General features: G+C 50.7%; 1 protein-coding gene across 13 annotated transcripts in view; it reads right to left on the reverse strand.

The window, feature by feature from the left end:
• Positions 1 to 24,867: 24,867 nt before the first annotated feature.
• TNRC6A (trinucleotide repeat containing adaptor 6A) overlaps positions 24,868 to 27,386 on the reverse strand; it is a 99,592-nt gene continuing 97,073 nt past the window's right edge. For all 13 annotated transcript variants that reach the window (XM_047087664.1, XM_047087665.1, XM_047087652.1 and 10 more), the window contains one exon: positions 24,868 to 27,007. In XM_047087664.1, the coding sequence (XP_046943620.1) occupies positions 26,632 to 27,007 (376 nt within the window). In that variant the 3' untranslated portion in view covers positions 24,868 to 26,631. The remainder of the gene's footprint in view (positions 27,008 to 27,386) is intronic.

The following is a 27,386-nucleotide window of genomic DNA, read 5'->3' on the forward strand; positions in this document are numbered from 1 at the left end:
TTAGACAAGATGCCTCAGGGGGGCGCTCTATGATCTTACGTTTCCTTCGCATGCCAAGTATGACTTTGAACTTCTCCCTGGGGCTGCACCTTGCCTAGTTCTGTTGGGAGGGTGCTCACAGCTTCTCAGACCTAATCTTCCCTGGAAGGGAAGACCCAAGCAGCCATGGGTCCACCGCATTTATGGAGGGGAAAGAGGGAAGAGAGAAGGAGGGAAGGAGGGAAGCCAGCCAGTAGTGGGCAGACCCAGCTCAGACACTTACTCTGTCCTAATACAGGAGGAAGTTGAGTAGCAGAAGCCAGGATTCCCCTCACCCAGCAATCAGCCTAGATTTCATGGCCATTGTCATCTGTGAAATGGGGTAATATCCTGCTCCGGACCAACCTACCTGGACCAGACACCTGCAAAGTCTTTGTTCAAGAAAGTGGGAAGGGAGGCTAGTTTCTTGGGTCAGAAGAGAGGTTCATAAAAAAGGGTCTCACCAGGACAGGCACATTTTGGAGGCTTGGAGAGGAGGGGGCATCTCTGGTCCCTCAGGGTAGCTCAAGGGTGAAATCCCTATTAGGTAGGTAGGGTCAGTGCACGTTATCAGCCAGGAAGCTGTGGCCAGGAGAGGTTTAGCGTCATGTCCACAGCCAGGGCTCGAACCCCGATCTGTGTGGTTTCATAGCCTGTGTTTTTAAACACGCCAACCTGCTGCTTCCAAATCCAGGGGCTTCGGGGAAGGTGAGGGCTTAGAGCTCAGGAAGCAGTTCACGGCGGAGATTGATGCAGAACTGAGGAGTAGGGTGGATGGTTCTAGAACCCAGCAGGTCTGAAAGGGAGGAAGGAGGGGCAGTGGGTTGAAGGGTGAGGCGGCCCCTCCCCCAGCTGCCCCTTGCAGGCCTCTGCCCGCCAGGCACCGAGGGCGGTGGGAGCGGATAAACAACTTATTCATCACAGCTCCGGGCAGGCTGGCACCGACTCCAGGCTCTTCCTGGGTCCCAGGGAGGTGGGGGCCCTGCCAGGGGCCGGGAGGGACCGGCCCGTGGGTGTGGCAGGATTAGGAGCAGGGATCAGAGAAGCTGTGAACCCCAGCGCTGCTGGTTCGCCCACATGCTCACAGACTCAATGAGCCCCTTCTGAGCAAAATCTGTGAGCACTGTAGATTGGAGGCATGGAGCTCACTTCTCATCTGGTCAGCCTGTGAGGCACACACCAGTCCCCTTTACAGGTGGGGGACGGAGGCATGAAGAGGGAAAAGTGAGCTGGGCTCAGAGTCTTCGCCACTTGCTTCTAGGTCACAGTAAATGCCCAGCGGTAGGATTCGAACCCAGGTCCTCAGCTGAAGGAACTTGCATTATCCGACACTGGCTGTTCTGTCATTATTTCCTCCCTCCCGCCCGTCTTGCCTGTCTGCTCCCCTCCTCCTTCCCTCCCGCCTTTTCTGTTCTTTTCCACAAGCATTTATTAGGCACCAGCTGTGTGCCAGGGTCTGTGCTAGGCACAAAGTAGTGAGTGGGGCAGACATGGCCCCTGCAGCTCTGTACGTGAGAGCCCCGTGCCCTTGCGCTGTTCTGGACGGGGCCAAGCTGGGGGTGGGGTCCGGGTTCACCTCCTGGGAGGGACCCTCTCTGTATGGGAGGGCAGGGTTAGCGGGAGTGCGGACAAAGCTGTCCTTGTAACAACAGCTTTGTTTGTAAGAACACCCTGCCCTAGCAGTCACCGATGGGCTGGAGAACAAAGGAAGCCCAGCACCCAGGGATGGCAGCCTACCCTATTCCTTTTAGCCGGTTACATAATTTGCCACAGCAGATGTGGAAATTTTCCACACCCCAGTGCGAGGAAAAGACCGGGAAATGCGTCCACAGGTGGGGTGGGGGCCCTAGGTTTCTTAGGCTGGTTCCCCTGTGTGCGTCCACTGCCGGGGGTCAGATTTACATTATTCTTTTTTTTTGAGAGAGAGAGAGAGAGAGAGGGGGGGGATGAGCAGGGGAGGGGCAGAGAGAGAGAGAGAGAGAGAGAGACAGAGAAAGAGAGAATCTCAAGCAGGCTCCGCGCTGTCAGCACAGAGCCTGGTGCAGGGCTCGAACTCACAAACCATAAGATCATGACCTGAGCCGAAACCCAGAGTCGCTCAGCCCAGGACGCTCAACCGACTGAGACACCCAGGCCGCCCCTACATGATTCTTTATAACTTACGTGTCTTGAAACATTTCATCACAAAAGAAACAGAAGCAAACAGAACAAGATTTACAGCATAACATCATCTGCATATGTTAAACACATGCAAGACACAAAATAGTTGGATGTATTTTGCCAGGACGCAGGTACATTATTGGGGACAGGAAATAAAAGAGACAGACAGACAGAAACTAGGGAGGGGCCCTGCTCTGACAACAGACAACAACTATTTTCCTGCAAGACTTAATTACAGACCAAAGCTCTCTGGGAAAGAGCTGCCCTGATCGAGTATAAAGATACTTGCACTGCATGGCCTGATTCAAATCCTGGCTCTGCCTCTTATTAGCTCCGTGATCTTGGGCAAACAACTTCTCTGAGGCTCAGTTTCCCCATCTATAAAATGGGGGTAATACCAAGACCTATGTCACAGGCTTGTTAAAAACTTTAAACAAGTCCATTATATGACATGATTAAGTCTAGAATACTTGGTGTATCCTTGTCCTTGTTAGAGAAAAAAAAAAAAAAAAGCCTGGACTTTGTGGTCAAGTGGATCCTGGCCACCTACGTGTGTGAATCTCATTTTAAATCCACAACACTCGAGAGGTCAGGTCTCCGATTAACCCCATTGAACACGGGAGAAAAATAAAGCAGCGGCACCGGGCCCAAAGTCACACTGCTGGTAAATGACTGAACCCAGGTGCAACCCAGGCTTACCGCCTAAGTCTGTAACCGCTGCCTGGCAGGGAAAATGCCAGGGGTGGGGACCTTCGGGGATGACCTTGTCTCGTGATTCCTCAAACAGAACACGTCCAGGGGCACCTGGGTGGCTCAGTCGGTTAAGCAGCCAACTTCGGCTCAGGTCATGATTTCGCGGTCCGTGAGTTCGAGCCCCGCGTCGGGCTCTGTGCTGACAGCTCAGAGCCTGGAGCCTGTTTCGGATTCTGTGTCTCCCTCTCTCTGCCCCTCCCCCGTTCATGCTCTGTCTCTCTCCGTCTCAAAAATGAATAAATGGTAAAAAAAAAAAAAAAAAAAAAAAAAGAACATGTCCAATTTGGGGAGCACGCTGTTGGAAGCCAGTACCCGCCACGACGCTCAGCGGCCACTTTGAACAACCTGCCGCTTGCAGACACCCAAGAGCCTTAAGTCATGCGTCCATTCATTCACTCACCCGTCCAGGGGTCTGTGGGCACCTGCGATGTCTGGGGGGCCCTGTGCCCAAGCGAGATGGCTACAAGGGCCATTGCCAGGGCCACACACTGTCGAAGCACTTAGAGGGTCTCCTTCTCAACTCCCGGAATCTATTGGTCCCTAATTCATTCCCTTCCACCTCCCAAGCACGGCTGAATCCATCCATTTTCCCTTTACTTCCAGGCGTCCATGCATCCCAAGCCAGCACCACCTGGGTCTACACTAGGGCGAGGACCTCTTGCCTTGTCCCCTTCCAATCCACCCCTTGGGTGGAAGCCACAGGGATCGTTGACCATAAGTCAGATCAGGACATCACTAGCCTCATCTCTCACTGGCCCTTGAGCACTACTCTGGCCTCAGAGTCTTCGCCATTCTGTTCCCTCTGCCTGGAATGCTCTTCCCTCTCTCCAGCCTTGGCTTGACCAGCTCCTATCCGGGCTTCAGATGTTATCCTACCATCACAAGCCCAGAGGAGCTCTCTCCCCGCCTCAGCCTAAATCGGGTCCTTAAGTTATTTGCCGTCAGAACAAAGGTGACTTTTCCTCACTGTTGAGTCAAACAAGATGTCAGGTTGGTATGAGTCATCATTGGCCGTCCCCGCTACTATAAGCTCTTGGAAAGCAGGGACCATGTCTGTCTTGCTCACACTATTCCGAAGCTGGCACTCAATAGACATCTGGGTAGCACACATGGGATTTCCAGTAAAAAAAAAAACAAACAAAAGGGGAGCCTGGGTGGCTCCGTCGGTTGGGCATCCAACTTCGGCTCAGGTCATGATCTCGCGGATTATGAGTTCGAGCCCCGCGTCGGGCTCTGTGCTGATGGCTCAGAGCCTGGAGCCTGCTTCAGATTCTGTGTCCCCCTGTCTCTCTCCCCCTCCCATGCTCATGCTCTCTCTGTCCCTCAATAATAAATAAACATTAAAAAAAATTTTAAAACAAAAAACAAACAAAACCATGGGATTTCCAGAGCTTTTGCTATATACCCTTGCACGTTATGACCCCTCCTCCCCCAAGTCCTATCCCTAAGGACTTCGGGAGGGCACCTCTCCCTTGCGCTTCTCCAGAATCATCCAGCACAACACCCACTGTCGGAAAACCAGATGTTTGTTGTGGGTGAGTTCATAGCTGTGGGAGCGGAGTCTCGGCTTTGCCTCTCACTATCAGTGCAAACCTGGGCGTGCTTCCGGATGGCTGTCTGTCTCTCTGTGAATCAGGGTGGCTGTGTCCTCCGCAGGGACTGACCAGGCCCAGGAGGAGGAGGCCAGTACATGTGCCAGCACATTGCAGTGAAACTCAGATTTGCCTTTTAATTAGCAGCCGGGCAGGCAGCAGCCCATCCCCCCGGCCTTTCAGGGGTTTACAAACATATTTCCACCCGCATTATCTCTTTGGGTCCTTGGGAGATAGCACGCCTGCAGGCTGGGCTGGGCTGGGGTTTACATTCCCATTTAACAGATAAGAAACCTGAGGCTCAGCGAAATGAAATGATCCACCAACTCCGATCTTGGGAAGTGGACGAACGGGGACCAAGCCTGGTGCCACTGGGCCGTACCCACTCCCCCAACAACACACACTCCATGTGCCCGGTAGAGAGGAGCTATGCCCCCACCCCCGGCTCACAGCGGGAGTCCTCTCAGCCACCAGGGCCTCCCTTCCCCAGACCAACGTCCCCAGTATGGAGAATGGGCACCAGGTTGGGCAAGGTGCCAGCAAGGAACCTTACCTTCCTCTGATGCAGGGCTCACCTGCCCTGGGGCCTGCCTGTGGCTTCTGAGGCAGAAGGAGGTTGTGGAGAAGGGCCCCACCCCCCCGCCGGCTCCTCCCCCCTCCTAGCCAGAGGACAGCGGCCGCCCTCTCCTGCACCGCCTACAGCTGAGAGCCTCCTTGCAGGTCAAACTCCAAATTCCAGCCCCACTACAGGCAGGGGTGAGGAAGAGAATGATATCCCCAGGCACGAGAGACGGTGGGCCCAGCCCTGAACCCCTGAACTCTGTGCAGGCCCCAGTGGGGAGGAGGGTAATCCCTGAGCTCCGCCCACACAGCCTCCACCTGGTAGGGTGCCCATGGCAGGGAGGGGTAGGAGAGTGGCAGGGAGGGGTGGGGGAGTGGCAGGAGCCCCGAACTGTCCTGCTTCACTCACCCACTCCTCCACTGGCCCGCCTCCACGCTGGGGACAGGCGGGCTTGGGACGAGCTGGGGGAAGGGGGGAGGAGAGATGCGGGGACTGGGGGGGGGATGAGGGGGGAGGCAGGGGACAGCGGAAAAATCCCAGGAGGGCACTTGCAGCCACGGCCCCATCACTGCAGCAGCAGTAACAGTGACCACCCTTTGTTCAGCCCCTTTTGCCGGGTGCTCTCCGGGCCAAGGCAGCGCAAAGACAAGCGTCTGGAGCCCAGAGGAGCTATAGGGAACGACCAAGCCACGGCCCGAGGGGCCCGCGGCACCGGGACAGGCAATGGAGGACAGCGCAACGCTTCCACTGGATGTTCAGAGCATTCAAAAAAGTTTTGAAATAGACACTAGCATTTACAAAGCATGAGACTTTAAACAAGACTGATCTCCCACTTTCGTAGAACATTCTGAAGATCTGGGGGGCGCCTGGGGGGCTCAGTGGGTTAAGTGGCTGACTTGGAGCCTGCTTCGGATTTTGTGTCTCCCCCTCTCTCTGCCCCTGCCCTGCTTGCACTCTGTCTCTCTCAAAAATAAACATTAGAAAAAAAAAACAAACCCATTATGAAGATGTGGCCACACCAGGCCCAGTGCCACATGACAGCTACTGGCTGGAGTAGCGTCGTGGCCAACTTGTGTCACCACAGACCCCTACCTACAACCCACCTTCTTCCTTCACCAGACCCCGCTGGGCCCTGGGTGTGCAGCACCCCCACCTTGCAGCATAATTCAGAAAGGACAGTGATAATGAAGATGCATCAGGTTCGTTCTAAGTGCTCTCTCTCCACGTCTTCGCTCACGTGGTCTTTCCAACAACTCTGAGACGGAGCCTGATTATCTCCCTTTTACTGATGAGGAAAGAGAGAGGCCAGTAACTTGCCCAAGGTCACCGAGAGGTGAGCGGCAGACTTAGGATGGGAACCCAGAGCCCTACAAGAGCGGGGGGCAGGGTAGGGGGACAGCAGGCAGGTTCCGGGGTCAGAGCGAGGAGGCTGGCCAGGTGGGGCTGTGGCCCACTGGAGAGCATGTGTCCCTGCTAAAGGGGGCAGTCCTGGCTCAGCTGTCATGTGAGGAGGAACACAGGCCCAATGGTGCCACACCTTCCGATTGTTCTAGAAAACTGAAAAGTCCAGAATTTTGTGTAAAGTCTCATGACTGTCTGGGATCATAGCCTGAGCTGAAATCAAGAGTGGGACGGTGGACCGACTGAGTCACTGATGCTCCCAGAGTGGTGGGGTGGACGCCCAAGGCAGGCTCCACGCTGCTTGAGATTCTCTAGCCCCCTGCCCCCCCACCCCCCCCACCCCCGCTGGAACTGGAGCTCTCTCTCTCTCAAAAAAAATTTTTTTTTAAATAAAGTCTCAGAAAATAAGTAAGTGAGAAGTAAGCCTCAGGGCTGTTAATCTGTAAAAGCCGGGCGTGGCCCGCTGGCTACCCCCTGAGAACAGCACGACCACGTGCAAGAGGTTTTCAGAAGTTTCTTCTAAAGTGAACATACCCCTCCCAGCTCCGCGGCCCAGCAATTGCACGCTCGGGGTATTTCTCTAGGGATGAAAACAGACGTCGCCATGAAGACTTGTACACCGAGGTCTGGCTCACCGCTGCCCCAGGACGCACCGCGGGGACGGGGACAAGCAGGTGCCGTCACGCTCCGTGGAAAACCACGCTACTTTTCCGTAGCAACAAGCTGCCGACAGGCGCCGCCGCGGCTGAACCTCGGAGGCCGAGCCAGACGCGAAGGAATAGGTACGTACCTTCCGAACCCGGGGCCGGGGGGCAGGGGTGCGACAGCCTGGCTCGGTGCAGGGGGTGGGGGAGCGGGGGGCGGGGGGACTCCGAGCAGAGCAGGGACGGCCGCAGGCCTCTGACAAAATCCGAAGGCAGAGAAACTTTCTCCAAAGTGCTGAAAATACCTGCAGGTTTATATAAGGAAATGTGGGACAAAGGTCAGTGGACCCAGGCAGGTGGGCTGTAAAGGTCAGGGCGTCATCGTCCTGGGGTCAATCGCGGGTGGGGTCTTGCTGGCTCCGGGCGGTCCTTCTTGCCTGAGGGGGTAGTTTTGGTTCCCATTAGCGGATGCTTTGCCCTCCGGCCTTTTGCCTGAGTTAAGAGATCAGCTGGAGGTAACTTAATCAATGAGAATGTTTGAGGTCAAACTTAAATAAGGTCAAAAATAAATTAATTAAGAATAAAAAAAGATGGGGCGCCTGGGTGGCTCAGTCGGTTAAGTGTCTGACTCTTGGTTTCGGCTCCAGTCATGATCTCCCGGTTTCGTGAGTTTGAGCCCCACATCGGGCTCTGTGCTGACTGTGGGGCCTGCTTGGGATTCTGTCTCCCTCTTTCTCTGTCCCTCCCCCACTTGTGCTGTCTCTGCCTCTCTCAAATAGACTTAAAAATTTTTTTTAAATAAAAAAGAAATAGTACAGTTTTATACAGTTTATAAATAATAAAGATATATATAAATACCGTAATAAATATGACATTTACGTTGGGGGGGGCAGGAATCTGTACATTTGATCGGATACAGGAGGCAGAAAGGGAGAGGCTAAGGGCTAGAAGGTCTCTAGGTGGGGAAAAACACAAGTTTTAAAACAGGTCTTCTGGGAAGGTCTAACCTCTGTGCAAACTCCCTCCCGCGTTAAGTTTCTCTTTAAAAATGTAACAGACACCGCCTACTGCCCGTTAGGAAATTGACAAAAGACCTGACTAAAAATAAGTAGACCATAAAATGTAGAACTCAAGGAACCCTATGGCCATAGACCCCCCCCTCATACCACCGAAATGGTCATGGGCATTCACTTCCCAATGCCCCCTCTCTGGAAAGAGAGCTTTCATACTACTCTTACTTTCTGGTCTTTTCTTTTTTAATGTTTATTCTCGAGAGGGAGAGAGACAGAGTTCCAGCAGGGAAGGGGCAGAGAGAGAGGGAGACACAGAATCCAAAGCGGGCTCCAGACTGAGCTGTCAGCACAGGGCCTGACGTGGGGATTGAACTCACGAACTGAGAGATCATGACCTGAGCCGAAGTCGGACGCTTAACTGACGGAGCCACACAGGCACCCCTCTTGCTTTCTGATCTTATACTCAAATTAACTTTTTCCTGCTGCTCATTTTATTTTGTGTCCACCTCTTCATTCCTCCAAGCAGTGAGACAACAAATCCCAGGTATCGGGGTAAAAAATCCTGCAACAATTCCTTAATAAAATAGGACAGAATGTGCCAACAAGGAGTGTGCAAATACAGCCCGTGCTTCTCTGATGGCCAAGGCTGTTGTCCCCGCCCCCCCCAAATACCACCTCCCAGCAGCTGGTCCCATTCTACTGTTTCCACCGGAGAACGCAGTCCCAATGTTTCCAAAGTGCCTGATTTTTAAGAGAAATCCCAAAGCCTGGTTTTTCTGTATAAGGTTCGGCAAGTAACTCGATATTAACAAAAAAGTTAAAACATTGTAGTTTGTGAGACGACTGGGTGGCTCAGTCGGTTAAGCATCCGACTTGGGCTCAGGTCATGATCCGGCAGTTCATGAGTTTAAGCCCCACATCAGGCTTTGTGCTGACAGCTCAGATCCTGGAGCCTGCTTCCGATTCTCTCCGCCCCTCCCCTGCTGGCTCTCTGTCTCTCAAAAATAAAAACATTTAAAAAAAATTGTAGTTTGTAATCCCTGATGTAGCGATTTATAAGAACCTATATTTGGTCTCCGTGCCTGTTTCTGGCACCAAGCTCCCAAATCCCTTGGAACTTTTTGAGCTGATGAGAGAGATCAAGGTGACTTTTGTCATGTTAATGAGGTGACTTTGGGACCCACCCAGCAGGGTAGGGGCTGGGTGTGATTAGGGTTTGGAGCCGTCGGTCCCACCCGCTGACCTCTGGGGGATCGGAAGTTGAATAAATCGCCAATGGCAACGAATTAATCAGTCATACCTGTGTAATGAAGCCTCTATAAAAACCCAAAAAGGACTGGGTTTGGAAAGCTTTTGGGTTGATGAACACGTGGGGGTTGCGGAAGAGAGAGAAAGAGAGAGAGGGCATGGAGCTTGCACCCTTTCCCCCACTGCCTTGCTCTACGAGCCCTTCATAATATACAGGTGATCTAGCAAGTAAAACGTTTCTGAGCTCTTCGAGCCACTCTAGCAAATTAATCCCACGTGAGGAGGGTGTCTTCATGTCCCATCTATACCGGGTGGGTCAGAAGCACAGGTGAAGTGGGGGAGGGGGCAGTCTCATGGGACTGAGCCCTTAACCTCCTCTCCAAGGAGACAGTGTCCAAATTGTGTCGAGGTGTGGGACACCCGCTGGTGTCGCAGAACTGCGTGGTGGTGTGGGGAAAAACCCACACATTGGACTCGAGGTCAGAGCGTCCCTCGGTGTCCCCATGTCACACCCCCTCCTACTCTGGAATCCAGGCTGAGCTCCTCCAGGTTGGAATTCCTTCCCAAGTTTTCTACAGCCTTTTAGAAACCCACCTTCACCCACCGCACACTTAACCTGTCAATGCTGCTATTTGTTCTAACAACTGAAAGAAGGCAAACCCTAAGCCCTGCCGCGGTAGGCGAGCTTTCCTGGGTGGTTCAGAAGAAACCAGGTACGTCAAGTAAAACCAAGTAAATAAAAGCAAGAGGAAAACAAGACACTTTTTTTTTTTTTTTTTTTTTTACTTAGTAACTGTGAGACGTGGGGCAAGTCACTTTCCTCCCTGTCCAAAAGGATGTTTTTTTAAAAAAAGTGTTTATTTTTTAATTTACATCCAAGTTAACATATAGTGCAACAATGATTTCAGGAGTAGATTCCTTGGTGCCCCTTCCCCATTTAGCCCATCCCCCCTCCCACAACCCACAAATATGGAGTTTGTTCTCCATATTTATGAGTCTCTTCTGTTTTCCCACCCGACAATGCAAAAGAGACCCTCTTTCTCCGCATCCTCGCCAACATCTGTTGTTGCCTGAGATGTTAACGTTAGCCATTCTGCCAGGTATAAGGTGGTACCTCATTGTGGTTTTGATTTGTAATTTCCCTGATGATGAGTGATGTTAAGCATCTTTTCATGTGTCGGTTGGCCATCTGGATGTCTTCTTTGGAGAAGTGTCTATTCATGTCTTTTCCCCATTTCTTCGCTGGATTATTTGTTTTGTGGGTGTTGAGTTTGATAGGTTCTTTACAGATTTTGGATACTAACCCTTTATCTGATACGTCGTTTGCAAATATCTTCTCCCATTCTGTCGGTTCCCTTTTAGTTTTGCTGATGGTTTCCTTCACTGTGCAGAAGCTTTTTATTTTGATGAGGCCCCAGTAGTTCATTTTTGCTTTTGTTTCCCTTGCCTCCGGACACGTGTTGAGTAAGAAGTTGCTGTGGCCAAGATCGAAAAGGTTTTTGCCTGCTTTCTCCTCGAGGATTTTGATGGCTTCCTGTCTTACATTGAGGTCTTTCATCCATGTTGAGTTTATTTTTGTGTCTGGTGTAAGAAGGTGGTCCAGGTTCATTCTTCTGCGTGTCGCTGTCCAGTTTTCCCAGCACCACTTACTGAAGACACTGTCTTTATTCCATTGGATATTCTTTCCTGCTTTGTCAAAGATTAGTTGGCCATCTGTTTGTGGGTCCATTTCTGGGTTCTCTATTCTGTTCCATTGATCTAAGTGTCTGTTCTTGTGCCAGTACCATACTGTCTTGATGATTAAGCTTTGTAGTACAGCTTGAAGTCCAGGATTGTGATGCCTCCTGCTTTGGTTTTCTTTTTCAAGATCGTTTTGGCTATGCGGGGTCTTTTCTGGTTCCATACAAATTGTAGGATTGTTTGTTCTAGCTCTGTGAAGAATGCTGGTGCTATTTTGATAAGGGTTGCATTGAATCTGTAGATTGCTTTGGGTGGTATCGACATGTCAACAATATTTCTTCTTCCAAAGGGATGTTTTTACTGCTCACTTTGCAGCAGGATAAATGAAGAATAAACAACATCTGGAGAGAAGCCCCCGACCTGGCACATCGGCTCCTTCCTTCTCCCCACACTTAACCCCATAGTTAACCATGAGCTGCCTGGTTGTCACTGAGAATCTCAGGCCTTCTTTCTCTCCATGTTGGATCCAGTGAGGAAAAGGTGCACTTTTTTTCTTCTCTCTCCGCCTCTGTCTCTCTTTTGCAGTTTTGTTTGTTGCCCAGGTCCCGATTCTCACAAACGTGGGGGGTCTGCCTTGGCTGCAGGACAGAGGTGGAGAGCAGCGGGGCGGGCGGGGGTGGGGGTGGGGTTAAGATGCCAGAGATGAGGGGGCAGGCCGACCCCTGTCCTCATTCTGGCTTCTCTGCTCCTCGCTGTGTGTTCCGATAGACAGGACTCAAGTGCTCTGAATCCATATTCTCTCCTCTGCAAAAACGGGATGTCATAATCATACCGAGGTGTTTTGTCAGGAAGACTCAATGAGGCGGTACCTACAATGGTCTTTATAATACTAAGATGCCACATTTCTTGTTTTCTCTCATCATTTCACGAATGTCCAGTGGAGTTTTCCAGAGGCCACGTGACATGAGCTGTCACAACAGACTGAACACAGGAGCAGGTGTGAGAATCCAGCCGTCTTCTATTAACCCAGACATTCAAGAGCTGGGCCAGTATGCGGAGTAATGCCACCCTTCTCACCAAATCTTTCAGGAAAATATGGTTACTTTTCATAAGAGTGTAATTTATTTAACATGCAGTGGGTTTGCTATTGTTACTTTTTTTTTTTAATTTTTTTTTTAACGTTTATTCATTTTTGAGACAGAGAGAGACAGAGCATGAACGGGGGAGGGTCAGAGAGAGAGAGAGGGAGACACAGAATCCGAAACAGGCTCCAGGCTCCGAGCCGTCGGCACAGAGCCTGACGCGGGGCTGGAACCCACAAACCGTGAGATCATGACCTGAGCCACAGTCGGACGCCTAACCGACTGAGCCACCCAGGCGCCCCTAAGTTGCTTCCTCATTTAAATGTTTAGTTCTATAAATTGCTGTCGATAGAACCCACATAAATGAGAGCTCTTCGGGGTTCTTGTAAAAAGTCCTAGATCCGAAAGTCCTTGAGAATTGTTGACAGGAATCTGCATTTAGGGAAAGTCTCGTGGATATTCTATTTAAACCCAAAGGCAAACAAGGTGTGGAAAGGCACGTTCCCTCCTTGGAAAGCGCATTTGTGCACGAGGGGCCACGCGCGGCAAAGTTGTTTGTACCTCCGTAGACCTTGCCGGTCAGCGTGGAGTGGGTTGTTAATGAATCAACGAGGCCGCTGCTTAATCACTAAACGCTTTAACAGATCCTGAAAGATCTGGTGAGAAGGGTGGCATTCATGACAGAGAGGTTGAAGGTTGGAGCGTCACTTCTACGCACTTGGAGATCATCAGAGTGGAACAGGGCCCCGTGGAAGCCAGCTTTGCCAAAACTGCCACCTGTTGGGCCTGGGCTGCATGGAAGAGCCGGAGAGTCCAGGTGTGGGGCCAACTGTAGGGCCTGGACCCGATGCCAGGGCTCTGCCTGCCCGATTTGGTTAAGTCCTGGCTGTTACAGCAAGTTGCCTCACCTGTCTGTGCCTCAGTCTCCCCTTCGTCAAAAGAATGATCTGAGGGGTGCCTGGGTGGCTCAGGCCTGGGTGCAGCGTCCAACTCTTGATTTCGGCTCAGGTCACGGTCTCACGGTTCGTGAGTTCGAGCCCCGCGTCGGGCTCTGTGCTGACAGCACGGAGCCTGCTTGGGATTCTCTCTCCCTGCCTCTCTCTGCCTCTACCCTGCTTGCTCTTTCTCACACACAATAAATAAACTTACCAAAAAAAAAAAAAAAAAAAAGGATTATCTGAGGTGGGGGACTGGCCAGCAAAATCTGTCCTTCTTCCTTCCCAGATGCCACTGGCCAGCCCCACAGGCGGTGGTGCGGCCAGTGGATTGAGGGGGATGTGATCTATGTGGTTTCTGCCTCCCTTGCTTAAGAGGGAGCTCCAGGGGCGCCTGGTGGCTCAGTCGTTAAGTGTCCGACTTCGGCTCAGGTCATGATCTCGCGGTCTGAGTTCGAGCCCCGCATCAGGCTCTGTGCTGACTGCTCGGAGCCTGGAGCCTGTTTCGGATTCTGTGTCTCCCTCTGTCTCTGACCCTCCCCCGTTTATGTTCTGTCTCTCTCTGTCTCAAAAATAAACGTTAAGGGGCGCCTGGGTGGCGCAGTCGGTTGGGCGTCCGACTTCAGCCAGGTCACGATCTCGCGGTCCGTGAGTTCGAGCCCCGCGTCAGGCTCTGGGCTGATGGCTCAGAGCCTGGAGCCTGTTTCCGGTTCTGTGTCTCCCTCTCTCTCTGCCCCTCCCCCGTTCATGCTCTGTCTCTCTCTGTCCCAAAAATAAATAAACGTTGAAAAAAAATTAAAAAAAAAAAAATAAACGTTAAAAAAAAAAAAAAAAAAGAGGGAGCTCCAGGGCAGGCTCCTGGCTGGCTCAGGCAGAGGAGCATGTGATCTTGGGGTTGTGAGTTCGAGCCTCATGTTGGGTGCAGAGATTACTTAAGAATTAAAAAAAAAAATCTTTATTAAAAAAAATTTTTTTAATGTTTATTTTTGAGAGAGAGAGAGAGAGAGACAGAGTGCGAGCAGGAAAGGGGCAGAGAGAGAGGGAAACACAAAATCCAAGCGGGCTCCAGGCTCCGAGCTGTCAGCACAGAGCCTGATGCGGGGCTCGAACCCATGAACTGTGAGATCATGACCTGAGCCACCCAGGCACCCCCAAATCTTTATTTTTTTTTAATGTTTATTTACTTTTGAGAGAGAGAGTGAGAGAGCAAGCGTGAACAGGGGAGAAGCAGAGAGAAAGGAAGACAGAGAATCCAAAGCAGGCTCCGAGCTGTCAGCACAGAGCCTGACGTGGGACTAGAACCCACAAACCACGAGATCATGACCTGAGCCTAAGTCGGACGCTCAACTGACTGAGCCACCCAGGCGCCCCTTGAGGATTTTAATGTAAACGTAATTCTTCTACATCTTTGTCTAAGCCATTGAGAAAAGCACCAAACAGGACAAGATTGTGAACATTCTGTAGAGACTTCTCTCTCTGCTCAAAAATCCCAAAAATAATTATATCGAGGGGAAGAAACCAGATCTAAAAAAAAGAGGATATACCAAATGATTCTGTCTGTGTAAAATCCTAGGAAATGTGACCGAATCTGTTACAACAGCAGATTGATGTTCATCTGGAGATGGCGGTGGCAGGATGTCACAGAGGGATGTGACAAAGGGGAACAAGGACACTCTTGGGGGTGATGGATATGTTTACCAGCTTGATTGTCGTAACGGTTTCCGTCACTTACACAGATGTTGAGACTCTTTCAGTTGGGCATCTAAATACACACAGTTCATCATATGCCATTTATTCTTCCACAAATTTCTTTTAAAAAGCATTAATGTCTTTCTATAGATGTATTCTTACAGAGAAACATAAACCACCGCAGCGTGAAAGACAAGTGTCCAGGATTAAAGCCTGGATAGGAGAATCAGGCCTGGGGTACCTGCCCGGCTTCTAGGGGTTTCCATGGAGTCAAGCACGTGCTACAGGTGTGCTAGGAAGGTGGAGAGAGTACTTGGATGTCCTGGTTCCTCTTTTCAGAGCATTTCTGCATTTTATTTATTTATTTATTTATTTATTATTATTTTATTTGAGAGACAGCACACACAAGTGAGCAGGGAGAGGGGCAGAGGGAGAGAGAGAGAGAGAGAGAGAGAGAGAGAGAGAATCTCAAGCAGGTTCCATGCTCAGCATGGAGCCCGATGTGGGGCTCGATCTCACAATCCTGCGATCATGACCTGAGCCAAAATCGAGAGTCAGCTGCTGAATTGACTGAGCCACCCAGGCACCCCTGCATTTCTACATTTGAACCGCATCTGTTTCTTCAATTCAGTGTGAAAATTTATTCATTCACGGATTCGGTCATTTATTCAGTGCCGTTCTGTGCCAGGCCACGTTCTGAGCTCTGGGGATTAAGCAGAAAGCAGGGCAGACCTGTCCTCACGGGGCCCCTTTGCGACGTTATTCTTCTGCAGTCTCTCCTCCAGGGGCTCCCCCTCCTTCCCCCGAAAACCACACTCCAGTGTGTCCCAGATTATCAAATGCGGAAGCACACAAAAGCTTTTCTGGCCCTTTGTCTCCCTCTAGCCGTCTCTCAGTCTCTCCCTCCATAGACCAATTCCCTGGGAGACTCGTCTACACCAACCACTTGTATGTTCCCCTTCAGGGCCAAGGCACCTACGCCCCCAGCTGCCGGGAGACTGTCGCCGATGGCTCCCTGCCGAGTGCCTCACTAGGAATCATCCCGGACCAAAGGGAGCAGCCACCCTACCCCTGCATCCAGTGAGGGTCATCCCAGCTGCACAGTCCCTGGAGGTGAGCTAAGTCTCTGTTGTGACCTCATCACAGTTCAAATCCTCCTGCTGCCCAATCCTGCCTTCCTCCCTCTCTCATTCGTGTTCCCGGGGCACTTTCCAACAAACCACCTCCACTCTGAGCTCCCTGGTCTCGGACTGTGACTCTCAGGGGACACAGCCCACAATACCAGCCCCCGCTTCCTTTGTCCATTAGCCCCTTCCCCCACTGGGGTGTGGCTTTTGCAACTACCCCACTGAAGGACTCTCACGAGTCCAGTCATGGCTGTACCCCCCCCCCCCCACCCAGACTTTCTCTCTTCACAGGCAGCATTTGAGAACGTGGCTTTCTCCTTCCCCGAGATTTCCCTCCCCAGATTCGGAGATCCCATTCTCTCCTGGCACCCCTCCATCCTGTGCCTCTTTGAATTTTTGATTCTTCCTACTCAGGCACCCAGGCTCCTTTCTGTTTCTCCGATGATGGTGTTACCCGAACCTTCACTCTACATGCATTTCCATTTCCACAGCATCAACCTTCATCTCTGATTGATAACCCCCAAACTGATCTCTCCGCTTGTAACTTCTTTCTTATACATACATACAGCTCTCTATCCATCCCTCTACCCACCCTGCCACCCATCCATCTGTCCATCCATCCATCCATCCTTCCATCCATCCTTCCATCCATCCATCCATCCTTCCATCCATCCTTCCATCTACCCATCCATCCTTCCATCCATCCTTCCATCCATCCATCCATCCATCCTTCCATCCATCCATCCATCCTTCCATCCATCCACCCATCCATCCTTCCATCCATCCTTCCATCCATCCTTCCATCCATCCATCCATCCATCCTTCCATCCATCCTTCCATCCATCCTTCCATCCATCCATCCATCCTTCCATCCATCCATCCATCCATCCTTCCATCCATCCATCCATCCATCCATCCTTCCATCCATCCATCCTTCCATCCATCCATCCATCCATCCTTCCATCCATCCATCCATCCTTCCATCCATCCATCCACCCACCTGTCCCTTCCTCTTTCCCTCCTTCCCTCCTTCCATCCTGCCTTCTTTTCCCCTCCCTCCCCCTCTCCTCCCTCCCTCCCTCCCTTCTCCCTCCCTCCTTTCTTTCCTTCCTTTCCTTCCTTCCTCCCTTCCTTCCTTCCAGCAAATATTTTCTGAGTACCTACTATGTGCCAGGCTCTGGGCTAGGAGCTAAGGACACAGCAACGAAGAAGTATCGTGCCCACGTTACTAATACCCAGCTGCCAACTAGACAGCTCTACTGGGCTGTTCCCAGGCTCCTTGATTCACCAAGACCCAAATCAAACTCTGCTACCCCCTGCACCATGAAACCCACTCTTTTCCTCTAGGACCCCTGCCAAGATAGTAGCCGTTAGCAAAATCAGAAATTCAGGGACATCCTAGACTCCTCTCCTTCACTCTTCACAGAGGCAAGTCCATCCCACCGGTTCTCCCTCTTGCATTCATCTATACCCTCCCCTCTGCACCACCGTCCTGGTTCAGGCCGTTATAATTTCTTGCCTTAATTCCATTCCAGTTTCCCAGCGAGGAGATGGTCAATCTCCGCAGTTCAGCCACATTGTGCGCCCTGGATCTTTTTTCCACTCTTCCTGCCGGGCTCTGTGCCCCAGGAGGCTGATTTCCGTGGGCTCTATCACCTGGCCTCCTTTGCTGTCTGGCATCCAGTCACATTTGGCCAACGGGAGGAGCCCGCAGGAGATCAGAGGGTGCGGAAGGGTAGCCGAGGTATTGGAGGTGTTCCTATTTCCCCTTGCCCCTCACCAGCCCTGCTCTTTCGCTGCCTCCCTGGGGTTCCGGAAGTGGCTGCACTCTTCTGGGCCATGGCTCTGCAGAGTTCGGTAACACTGCTCCCTAACCCCTTCAGCCTTGGAGTGACTGCGCCCACGATAGCTAAACTCCAGGGGCTCCATCAGCCCTTGGTGCACTGAACGCGGCAGAAATCTCAGGAAACGGTCTCTTTATTAAATTACCTTAAATTCTTTTTTTTTAGAATTTTTTTAATGTTCATTTATTTCTGAGACAGAGAGAGACAGAACATGAGCAGGGGAGGGGCAGAGAGAGAGAGAGAGAGAGGGAGACACAGAATCGGAAGCAGGCTCCAGGCTCTGAGCTGTCAGCACAGGGCCCGACGCGGGGCTCGAACTCACAGACCGTGAGATCATGACCTGAGCTGAAGTCGGGCGCTCGACCGACTGAACCACCCAGGCGCCCCAAAATTAGCCTAAATTCTTAAATTCTCCTTTTCATGCCAGAATCTTGACTCACAAGGCATCCCACAGTCAGGATAAATTCCACGTGACACACTATTGGGATTATTCTCCCAGTTGTTTAGTTTCCCTCCTCTGTTACTGGAACTCTAGATGTGCAAGTACTTTGATTTTTTTCTGCATAAGTTTAAGCAGCTTTCCCAGGAGAGAGGTTTCCCTGGGTCTAGCTCTCTGCTCTTTCAAACAACAATTTATTTTTATTTTTTAAAATATTTATTCATATATTTCTGAGAGAGAGAGAGAGAGAGAGGCAGAAAGACAGGGAGAGAGAGAGAATCCCAAGTAGGCTCCATGCTGTCAGCACAGAGACCAATGCAGGGCTCAAACTCACAAACTGTGAGATCATGACCCGGAATCAAGAGTGAGATGCTTAACCTAATGAGCCACCCAAGCACCCCTCAAACAGTAATTTAAAGAATTCTTTTTTCCTCTGGGACACCTGGCTGGCTCAGTCAGTAGAACATGAGACTCTTGATCTTGGGGTCTGTGAGTTCTAGCCCCATGTGGGGCATAGTTTGTCTTTAAAACAAATTTTTTTCTGTAATGTTTATTTTTAACACACAGAGTGTGAATATTGGGGTCAATGTGGTCTCCTAGATAGAATCTCTCTAGGTCAGATCCTCGACGTGGGATGGCTGGTCCATGGAAGACGGATCTTTGCAAAAGTTTTTGACAGTGGTTTGTTTGGCTGTTCTCGATTTTGTTTTTTCAAGGATTTAGGTAGGATTGTGTGGGAAAGCCTGCGAATCTCTCTCCTAGTGAAACGATTTGTCAAGGCTTCTTCCAGAAAAAGGGAGTCACGGTGCGCCCTCTGGTGGCTGCTTTCTCCACTTACAGGCAAATAGGTCCAGGCCTAAAAGACCCCAACCCATCAAGGGCTAGAAAAGCCACAGCAAAGGAGGGTTCCGCTCTCGCCGCCGCTGGCTGGGCAGTTTCAAGGCCACTCCCCACCACCTTGCAAGAGTACTTTTAACACTGTAATGCAAGAGTGACCAAAGGGAGCCTCTTTTCTTTTCTTTTTTCTTCTTTTCTTTTCTTTCCTTTTTTCTTTCTTTCCTTTTCTTTCCTTTTCTTTTTCTTGGTCTTAAAAAAAAAAAGGCCATATGGAGGCATAATTGATGCATAGCAAACCATGCATTAAGTGCCCAGTGGGCGCCCCCGTGTGGCTCAGTATCGTTCCTGTATTTTACCGACACGTCAGTGGGGACTGGGGCCATTCTCCGTCATCGAGCACGTCACTGTTTCTGCAGGGAGACTGCATAACTTTTCATGCTATAAATAAGACCCGTGAATAGCCTCAAATCAATTTTGCACCAAGCGAGTTTGCTTACAAACTCACCAAAAAGAATTTGGTCTTTCAGAGCCTCCTGGATTTCGGAATGTTAGACTCAGATTGTATCTCTATTTTACAGCCGAAGAGGCAGAAATATTAAGTATCGTGTACAGGGCCACCCAAGAAAGCATTCACGCCCTGCGTCGTCCCTGTCTGCCGGCCATGAACCACGTAGTCTCCCGGGGACCGGGGAGCCGGAAGTAAGCAAAACAGACAACCGCTTTCTCTTAGGAAGCTGGTGTTCTCACACAAACACTGTATGTGAGTGTTCACAGCAGCCTTATTCACAACAGCCAAAAAACGGAAACGACCCAACTGTCCAACTGATGAAGGAGAAACAAAATGTGGTCCATCCATACAATGGCGTATTGTTCAGCCATAGAGGGTATGAAGTACTGATACGTGGATGAAACTTGAAAACATTATGCTCAGGGAAATTTCTGCTGAGCCAGACACAGAAGGTGTCACCATACGTACTGTGAGACATAGAGGGTTTTATAAGAAGTGTCCAGAACAGGCAGATTTATAGAAAGTGGATTAGTAAGTTGCCTGGGGCGGGGCGGTTGGAGGGGAAATGGACGATGATTGCCATAAGGGGGACAGAACGACGGAAATGTCCTAAACTCGACTACAGCCACGAGGGCACCACAGCCCATTAACAAGCTCTCGATAAAGCTGTTTTAAGGAGTGGATGCTCTTGGAGGTGGGGACAGATTAGCACAGACAAAAATGAGGTCAATCCTTCCCAGAAGTCACCACCCACTGGACACATACACTTGAAACAGTTCTAGTTTTGCTGAGCACTGGTTTCCTACCTACCCTGCGTCCAGATACTCACCAATCGTTCCGGCCCAGCGTCCACATGCTTTCTATTAGGAGACGGTTTCACTCTGGGATGCATTAGTCAGGGTATTACAGAAAAAGAATGAAAACAATAGAATTGTGTATATATCGAGAGAAAGAGATTTTTTTTAAGAGTTTTTTTTAACTTTTTAAAAATATTTATCTATTTATGTTGAGAGAGAGGGAGAGAGGGAGCATGAGTGGGAGAGGTGCAGAGAGAGAGAGAATCCCTAGCAGGCTCTGTGCTGACAGCACAGATGCAGGGCTCGAACTCACAAACCATGAGATCATGACCTGAGCCCAAATCAAGAGTTGGACGCTTGGGGTGCCTGGGTGGCTGAGTCAGTTAAGCGTCCTACCTCTGCTCAGGTGGTGATCTCATGGTCCGTGAGTTCAAGCCCCGCATCAGGCTCTGTGCTGCCACCATCAGAGCCTGGAGCCCGCTTCAGATTCTGTGTCTCCCTCTGTCGGCCCCTCCCCCCCCACTCGTGCTGTCTCCATCTCTCAAAAACGAATAAACATTGAAAAGGAAAAACAAAACAAAACAAAAGAATTGGATGCTTAACTGAGTCACCGAGGCATCCCTAAGACTTTAAGTAATCTCTACACCTAACATGGGGCCCAAGCTCACAACCCTGAGGTCAAGAGTCACTCGCTCCACCGACTGAGACAACAAGGTGCCTCCAAAAGGGATCTGTTTTAAGGTACTGGTTCACATGATTGTAAAGGCTAGCAAGTCCAAAACCTGCAGGGCAGCTCAGCAGGCTGGAGACCCAGGAAAGGGGTGCATTTCAAGTTCAAAGACTGTTTGCTCCTGTTGCTCAGGGGAGATCAGCCTTTTCGTTCTAGTCAAGCCTTCAACTGATTGGATGTGGCCCACCCACATGGAGGACCATCTCTCTACTCAAAGGCTACCGATTTAAATGTCAGTCTCATCCAAAAATACCCCCACAGAAACATACCAAGCTGACACATAAAATTAACCATCCCGGATTCCATCCTGTTTATTCTGAAACTCCACTCTCAAATATGGATCTGGAACTTCCCCTTCTGGTTTCCAGAAACTAGAAGCTCCTCTGGGAAGAAGCGGGGCTCCTCTGGGCGGGTTGCACTCTTATCCGCGCATGCTCCCTGGCCTGGCCAGGGCTCCCACTGCAAGCCCCTCTCCGGCTCAAGCTCTTTCTCCCACTGCCATTCGTGCCCACCGCCCAGTTGGCTGTCCTTCTAGAAGAGCAGGATGGCTCAGAAGCGTCTCCCTTTCCCGGGTTCCCACAACCCCCCTGAAGCTCCAGGCACCGCCTGGGAGACTGCATCTTCCCATCCCTGAATATGGACCGATTCTACTTTTCTCAGCCAAGCCTTGTGTGTGTGTGTGTGTGGGGGGGGGTGTCTGCTCCCCAGGGCTGTGACCAGAGTAGCAGGATGTCCCCAGCCCCCTTGTGGGGAGTGTGAGGGGCCAGGCAGGAGGGCAGGGCCTCGCGGACCATGGAAGCAGCTCGGGGTCCGTGCCCAGTGCAGGGGGACCACCCCCCGGGGGCGAGGGAAACCTGGAGCTTTTTAGTTAAAGGAGTAACACCCCCTCACAGGCGAATGCAGCCTCGCCCCGGCAGGTGTGTCCTCGCCACGTCGGGCAGGCCGTCTCTAATTCCCCTCCTGACTTGGGCCGAATCACACCAGAATTGAGCAGATTTGTGTGTGAGGTTTTTATAGCTCCTGCTTTTTTACGGCAAGTGGCACTGATTTTCCACACAGTGATGACATCGCCAATTTTCCTTCACCAAACGATTGTTTTAAAAAGTTGGTCTTAGGGGTGCCTGAGTGGCTCAGCCGGTTGAGCGTCCGACTTTGGCTCAGGTCATGATCTCGAGGTTTGTGAGTTCGAGCCCCGCGTCGGGCTCTGTGCTGACACCTCGGAGTCTGGAGCCTGTTTCGGATTCTGTGTCTCCCTCTCTCTCTGCCCCTCCCCTGCTCACTGTGTCTATCCCTCTCAAAGGTAAATAAACATTAAAATAGAAAATGAGTTGGTTTTAAAAACTACAAAGTCAGTGGAGACTCAAGGTGGTTCAGTGATGTGGTAATGTAACAGGGGGTCTGAGTTGAATTCAGCCTACAGACTGTTCAAGACCCAGGGGCATTTAAAGCTTGTTTTTTGTGTGTGTTTTTTTCTGTGAGTTGGTTGGACCGCGGTACAGCCTCCCTCTCTATCCGAAGCTGGGCCCTCATCTACCAGCAGGTCTGGGTGCTCCCCTACCTAGTAGGTCAACAGCCAGCCAGGACAGGGGCATCCCCAAGGCTTGGACCGGGCTCCCGGACTAGGGGAATCACTCTCTTGCCCCTTTGCTGGAGCTCAGTCTCTGCCACCCAAGCTGACCCAAGTGGGGCTCCTGGGGGCCTCACCATGGCTTACCTTTTGCAAGCATCAGAGCAGGGCAACTGGCTTTTTAAAACACTATCTGTGGATGAAAACAGCGACAGTGCAGAATGCAACACTCACATGTTTCTTTGACCCGAAGATGCAGAGCTTAAACCTGGGCACCCCAATCCCGAGGAGATGCACTTCTCCGCCCTCTGCTTAACTTTGGGGGTGTGTTGGTGGGGGGTTTGAGGGTTGCTGCGCTATGCTTTGTTTCCTGTTCCAGGGCCGCGTTGGGGTGCTCTGAATGAAGGTCAAGTGAGACAACGTGTGCAAAGCACTGGGCATGCGGAGGACCCTTGAGTTACCATCACTCTTGTTCCCCCTTCCCCATGACCTTGCAAATGTCTGCTCGGAGGAGGGCCTGCCAGGGCCAGAGGCCAGGTCTCCGGAAGGGGCTCCCAAGGCTCGCTAGGGTTGCGATTCCGGCTCCTGTCCTGCGACCCCACCGCCCGCACCTGAATTTAAGGGCTCCACAGAAGAGCGAAACTCTGGGGAAGAGGGAGGACGGCACAGAGCCAGTGCTTCGGGAAGTGGTGTCTCAGCCCAGCGGTGAGCCAGCTTGCTGGGTGCGACTTCCCTTTGTCCTTGATCCGAACATCCGCCCCCTTCACCCCAATCCCCTATCTTCACACTGTTCCCTCCATACCCTTTAACCTGAATTTGACCCCACCTTGTCAAGAACTTCACCCCGACCTTCCCTGGTACCAGTTTAACAGAGAGGCACCATTGCAATTTTTGGTCCTCAAACGTCAATGGGCAACAGCAGTTACGCCTTCCAGTATTTACTTAGCACCGACCACGTGACTGAGCACGTGGCTTCCACAGGCGAGTCGGAGCTCACACGGTGGCCTGGCCCAGAACCTCGGGATGACGACCAGGGAGGGGATGACGATTTTGTAGCAAGCGGCAATGGCAGGGGGAGGGGCGGAGGTGAGGCGAGCTCAGCAGGACCGTCCTCGAGGGTAGGTAGGGTGGGAGTCGTTGGGCAGGCCCGCTTGGGGACAGCAGCACCAAAGCAGCAAAGCAGAGCAGCTCAGGACATCCAGGGCCCGGCACGCGTCCAGGGGCACAGGAGCCACGTGACTGTGGCGAAAGGTCCTTAGGAACGCACGACGGGAACGGTAAAGCATTTAGGCCGCCTCCCGCAGGCAGGCGGCGACTCGAGGCTGTGGGACCAGCACGGGGCCCGGGGGACACATCGAGGTCGGGCCCGGACTGAGGCCCGAGCGCCTGAGAAGGGTTACGGAAGACTGAGGAACACGGTCGCTCGGGAAACGGGAGTTGTAGTAACGGAAGGACGGGCCAAAACTCAAGACCACTTTTTCATTTTTTAAATCAAACACTTTATTTTCCACATAACAAGCGCAAAAAACTCCCAAACACTTTAACAATACAATTAACGCAGTTATGAATTCAATTATAGATACTACTCAGAGCCCCAAAAGGTCAATCAGCTTAACGTTCCAAACATTTCCAAACGTGGTTTTTCAAAGCTACCTTTGGTTTTTGGAAAAACCAGTATGGAAGTCAATATACACTGAATGCACTGAACATTCGCTCATAGGAAGGTGTCCAGTGGCAGCTCACACCCGGCAAGCTGGAGCGCGATTTGGAGTCCTCCACGGAAATACACGCGCAGGTTTGCCCCCGAGCTCCCGCGGCCGGGACAGAGGGCCGTGAAGGGGGGAGAAAAAGGCCAGTCCAGGTTGTGGCGTTTCTCGTTTTGTAACAGAGGTATGAGTTTGACACTAGAACACTGTCAAGTCATTAAGCTTCATGTTCCAAACGGTCTCTTGCTGAGGCTTGAGGTGGGCACAAATGGTGGGGAAGATGAAGTCACAGAAGAGCTTTGAGCAACCAGATCCCAAAGATGCTCAAAGAGGGTAGGGAGGAGCAAGCTACAGTTTCCCATTGTTCTCACATTATTTCAGGGTGAAATTGTGGAGAAGTTCGGATAGAATGTTCAAATATTTGCTTAGATTTTTACTCGGTTGCTCTATGAGGACCCTCATACACAGCAACGTTGAAACGTTCATTGTAAAAAAAGAGCGTACAAATAAATTCACAAAAAAGAGACAATTAATGTTGAGCAGCCAAAAAGTCATGGTTTATTATATTGGGAGGGATTTCATAATTCAAACACAACCAAACTGTACATTTTACAATCACATTCTATTTGTAAACAGTTAAAAGCCACTGACTTCTTTTGCATCTTAGGACACAAACAGTTAGCATCAAGGCAATGAAATGATGGCAAATTCTGCGCTGTTAAAATGTTTACCCTCGTTTGGCCCGTCTTCTTTGACTAAGCAAGCATTATAATACCATTTGTGGGCAAAAAAAGGGGGGGGGCGAGGAGAGAAAGGAAGTTTAAAAACGGTGTAACTCGTTAGTTTGCAACAACATTTAAAATCTTTATACAACGAACAATTCTGTGAGCCCAATACCTTGGCTACAGTATGCATAGTTACTGATTTCGGCTTTAAGGTACAACAGTTCAACATTAACACAGTCACAAGAGAGCAGAAACAGAGAGCCACTTGATGGGATTACAAAAATTATTATCACCTATTGATTATTAGCAAACCATCATCACTCACTAATAAAAAGACAGCATCTGAAAGCAGAATGTCGACTCCAGCTTCAAGCGTTTTTTTTGTTTTTTCTTCTTTTTTATTTTTTTTTATTTTTGGCAGAGAAAATTCTTGAACAGAGCAATGTGTAGTATCAGTGCTAAAAGTCGGGGTTTTCTTTTTTTCCTATAAGAAACTACAAGGAGGTTTTTTTTTTTTTTTTAATTTTTTATTTTTTTATTTTTTCCTAACTGGGGAACTGGTTTTCCTGAGAACCATGCTCTTCGATTTAGGACAGGAATAGAAAAACAAAAGAACATGGCCAAATGCTGCTCCTTTTTCCCAGAGATAGAAAGCATCTTGTAAATCATCCTCCATTTTTTTTTTTGTCTTTTACATTTTTTTTAAATGATGGAAGAGTAAACATTTTTTTTTTTTCTCAAAAAACAAACAAAAAAATCTGTAAACAAGAAGGTTCAACGTGGGAACCTTCAAAACAAAATGGAAAGCCTATTCAAAGTGCAGGGCCCGTCCTGGGTGGCAGGGGGGGCTGCAAGTCACAGCTGTGGCCACAGTTTTTCAAACTGCAGAGCGAAATTCTTTAGTTTTAGAACATGAAAACACTGGTGCAATACTTTCATTATAGTCCTAAGTCAGCATCAGAACTCGATGTTTTAAACTCCACAACACCACAATAAGGTAGGCAAACATCAAGGCATAGTAGAGAGCGCACACCTTTTAAGAACATCCTTGAGTAAACATTTACACTGGAACAGCTGCCCCCCCATATTGCCGATGAGACGGAGAGAACATCATTCAGTGCAAAGTTAAAAGCTCATACATTATCAGCCCAAAAAAATGGTTTTGCCAAAAAAAAAAAAAAAAAAAAAGGAAAAGAAAAAAAAGAAAAGGGGGGGGAAGAAAATGAAAATGGGGTAAGGGACGGGGAGGGAAACAAGGAAGGCAAAAAACAAAAAAACAAAAAGAAACCAAACCCAAAGGCTAAACATGATGACTATACACGTGAGCTCATTCTATACGGTTTAGCATGTATGGCGCTATTTGGGAGTGTAAATAGATAGATACCTTTTCACATTATAATATTGGCCTGCATGATTCAAGTATTCAAACTGATATGTTTCAGGGAAAACAAAGTGGAAAATGTGCAGAGAATAGCTGTTCCCACAGGTGGCCCCTGGCTGCAGGCGGCGAGCCCAACTTAGTGCTCCTTTCTTTCGCGTCTTGAGGTCACAGTTCGTGAGTCTGCGTCTACGCGCTACATGGACTCTCCACCCCCACCCAGGTGGTCAACAGAAAGAAAAGCATTAATGGGGGACGGGCTGCTCATTCCCCGGGGGTCGCTGCTGCTGGGAGGCCCCCACAGGCTTGTGGAATAATGGGGGGCCCCCCAGAGTGAAGTGCCGTGAAGGTCTCCACAGCTCGTTCCCGACAGCCCAGCACCATTCCAGTGATTGAGATCGGTCCGGCTGGAGAACGAGTGCGAACAGTCGAGGGAGCCCAGCCGGCTCTGGCTGGACCCGAGAGACTGCCAGCCGGGAGAAGGGGTCAGAGACTGACTTTGTGCAAAGAAACGGCTGATCTCCTCTTCACTGGCAAACTCAGCAAGAATAGTAGTGTTCCCCAATACACACCTGGAGGGAAGAGACACGGGGCGTGGTGAAAACTCAGGGTGTCGAGGGGTCTGACCCTAAGTGGGGGGAGAACTCAGCCTCTGCTCCAAGGGTCAGGGGAGGCGGGGAGGCGGCGACAGGCTGGCTGCCGGGGCGAAAGCTGCCCCGGGAGTGTGGCTGTGCCACCAAGACCAAGGCTCCGGTCTCCTACAGGTGACTGAAGACGTCTGGGGGCCACTGTGGCGGAAGACGCTTCGCCTCCGAGTACTGACCCGGGAGCCTGAGACACGGCGAGGCTGCCGCCCTGTGAGACGCTCTCACCGCGGGGCCCCGCACGCGGGCCCGGAGACGCCGCACAGTGTCATCGGCTGTGCCCTCGCACAGGGAACCCCAAACTCTT

The sequence above is a fragment of the Lynx rufus genome, unplaced genomic scaffold, assembly GCF_022079265.1.
Source record: "Lynx rufus isolate CCGP_SWC_20201006 ecotype Redwood Valley unplaced genomic scaffold, mLynRuf1.p SCAF_23, whole genome shotgun sequence".
Lineage (NCBI taxonomy): Eukaryota > Metazoa > Chordata > Mammalia > Carnivora > Felidae > Lynx > Lynx rufus.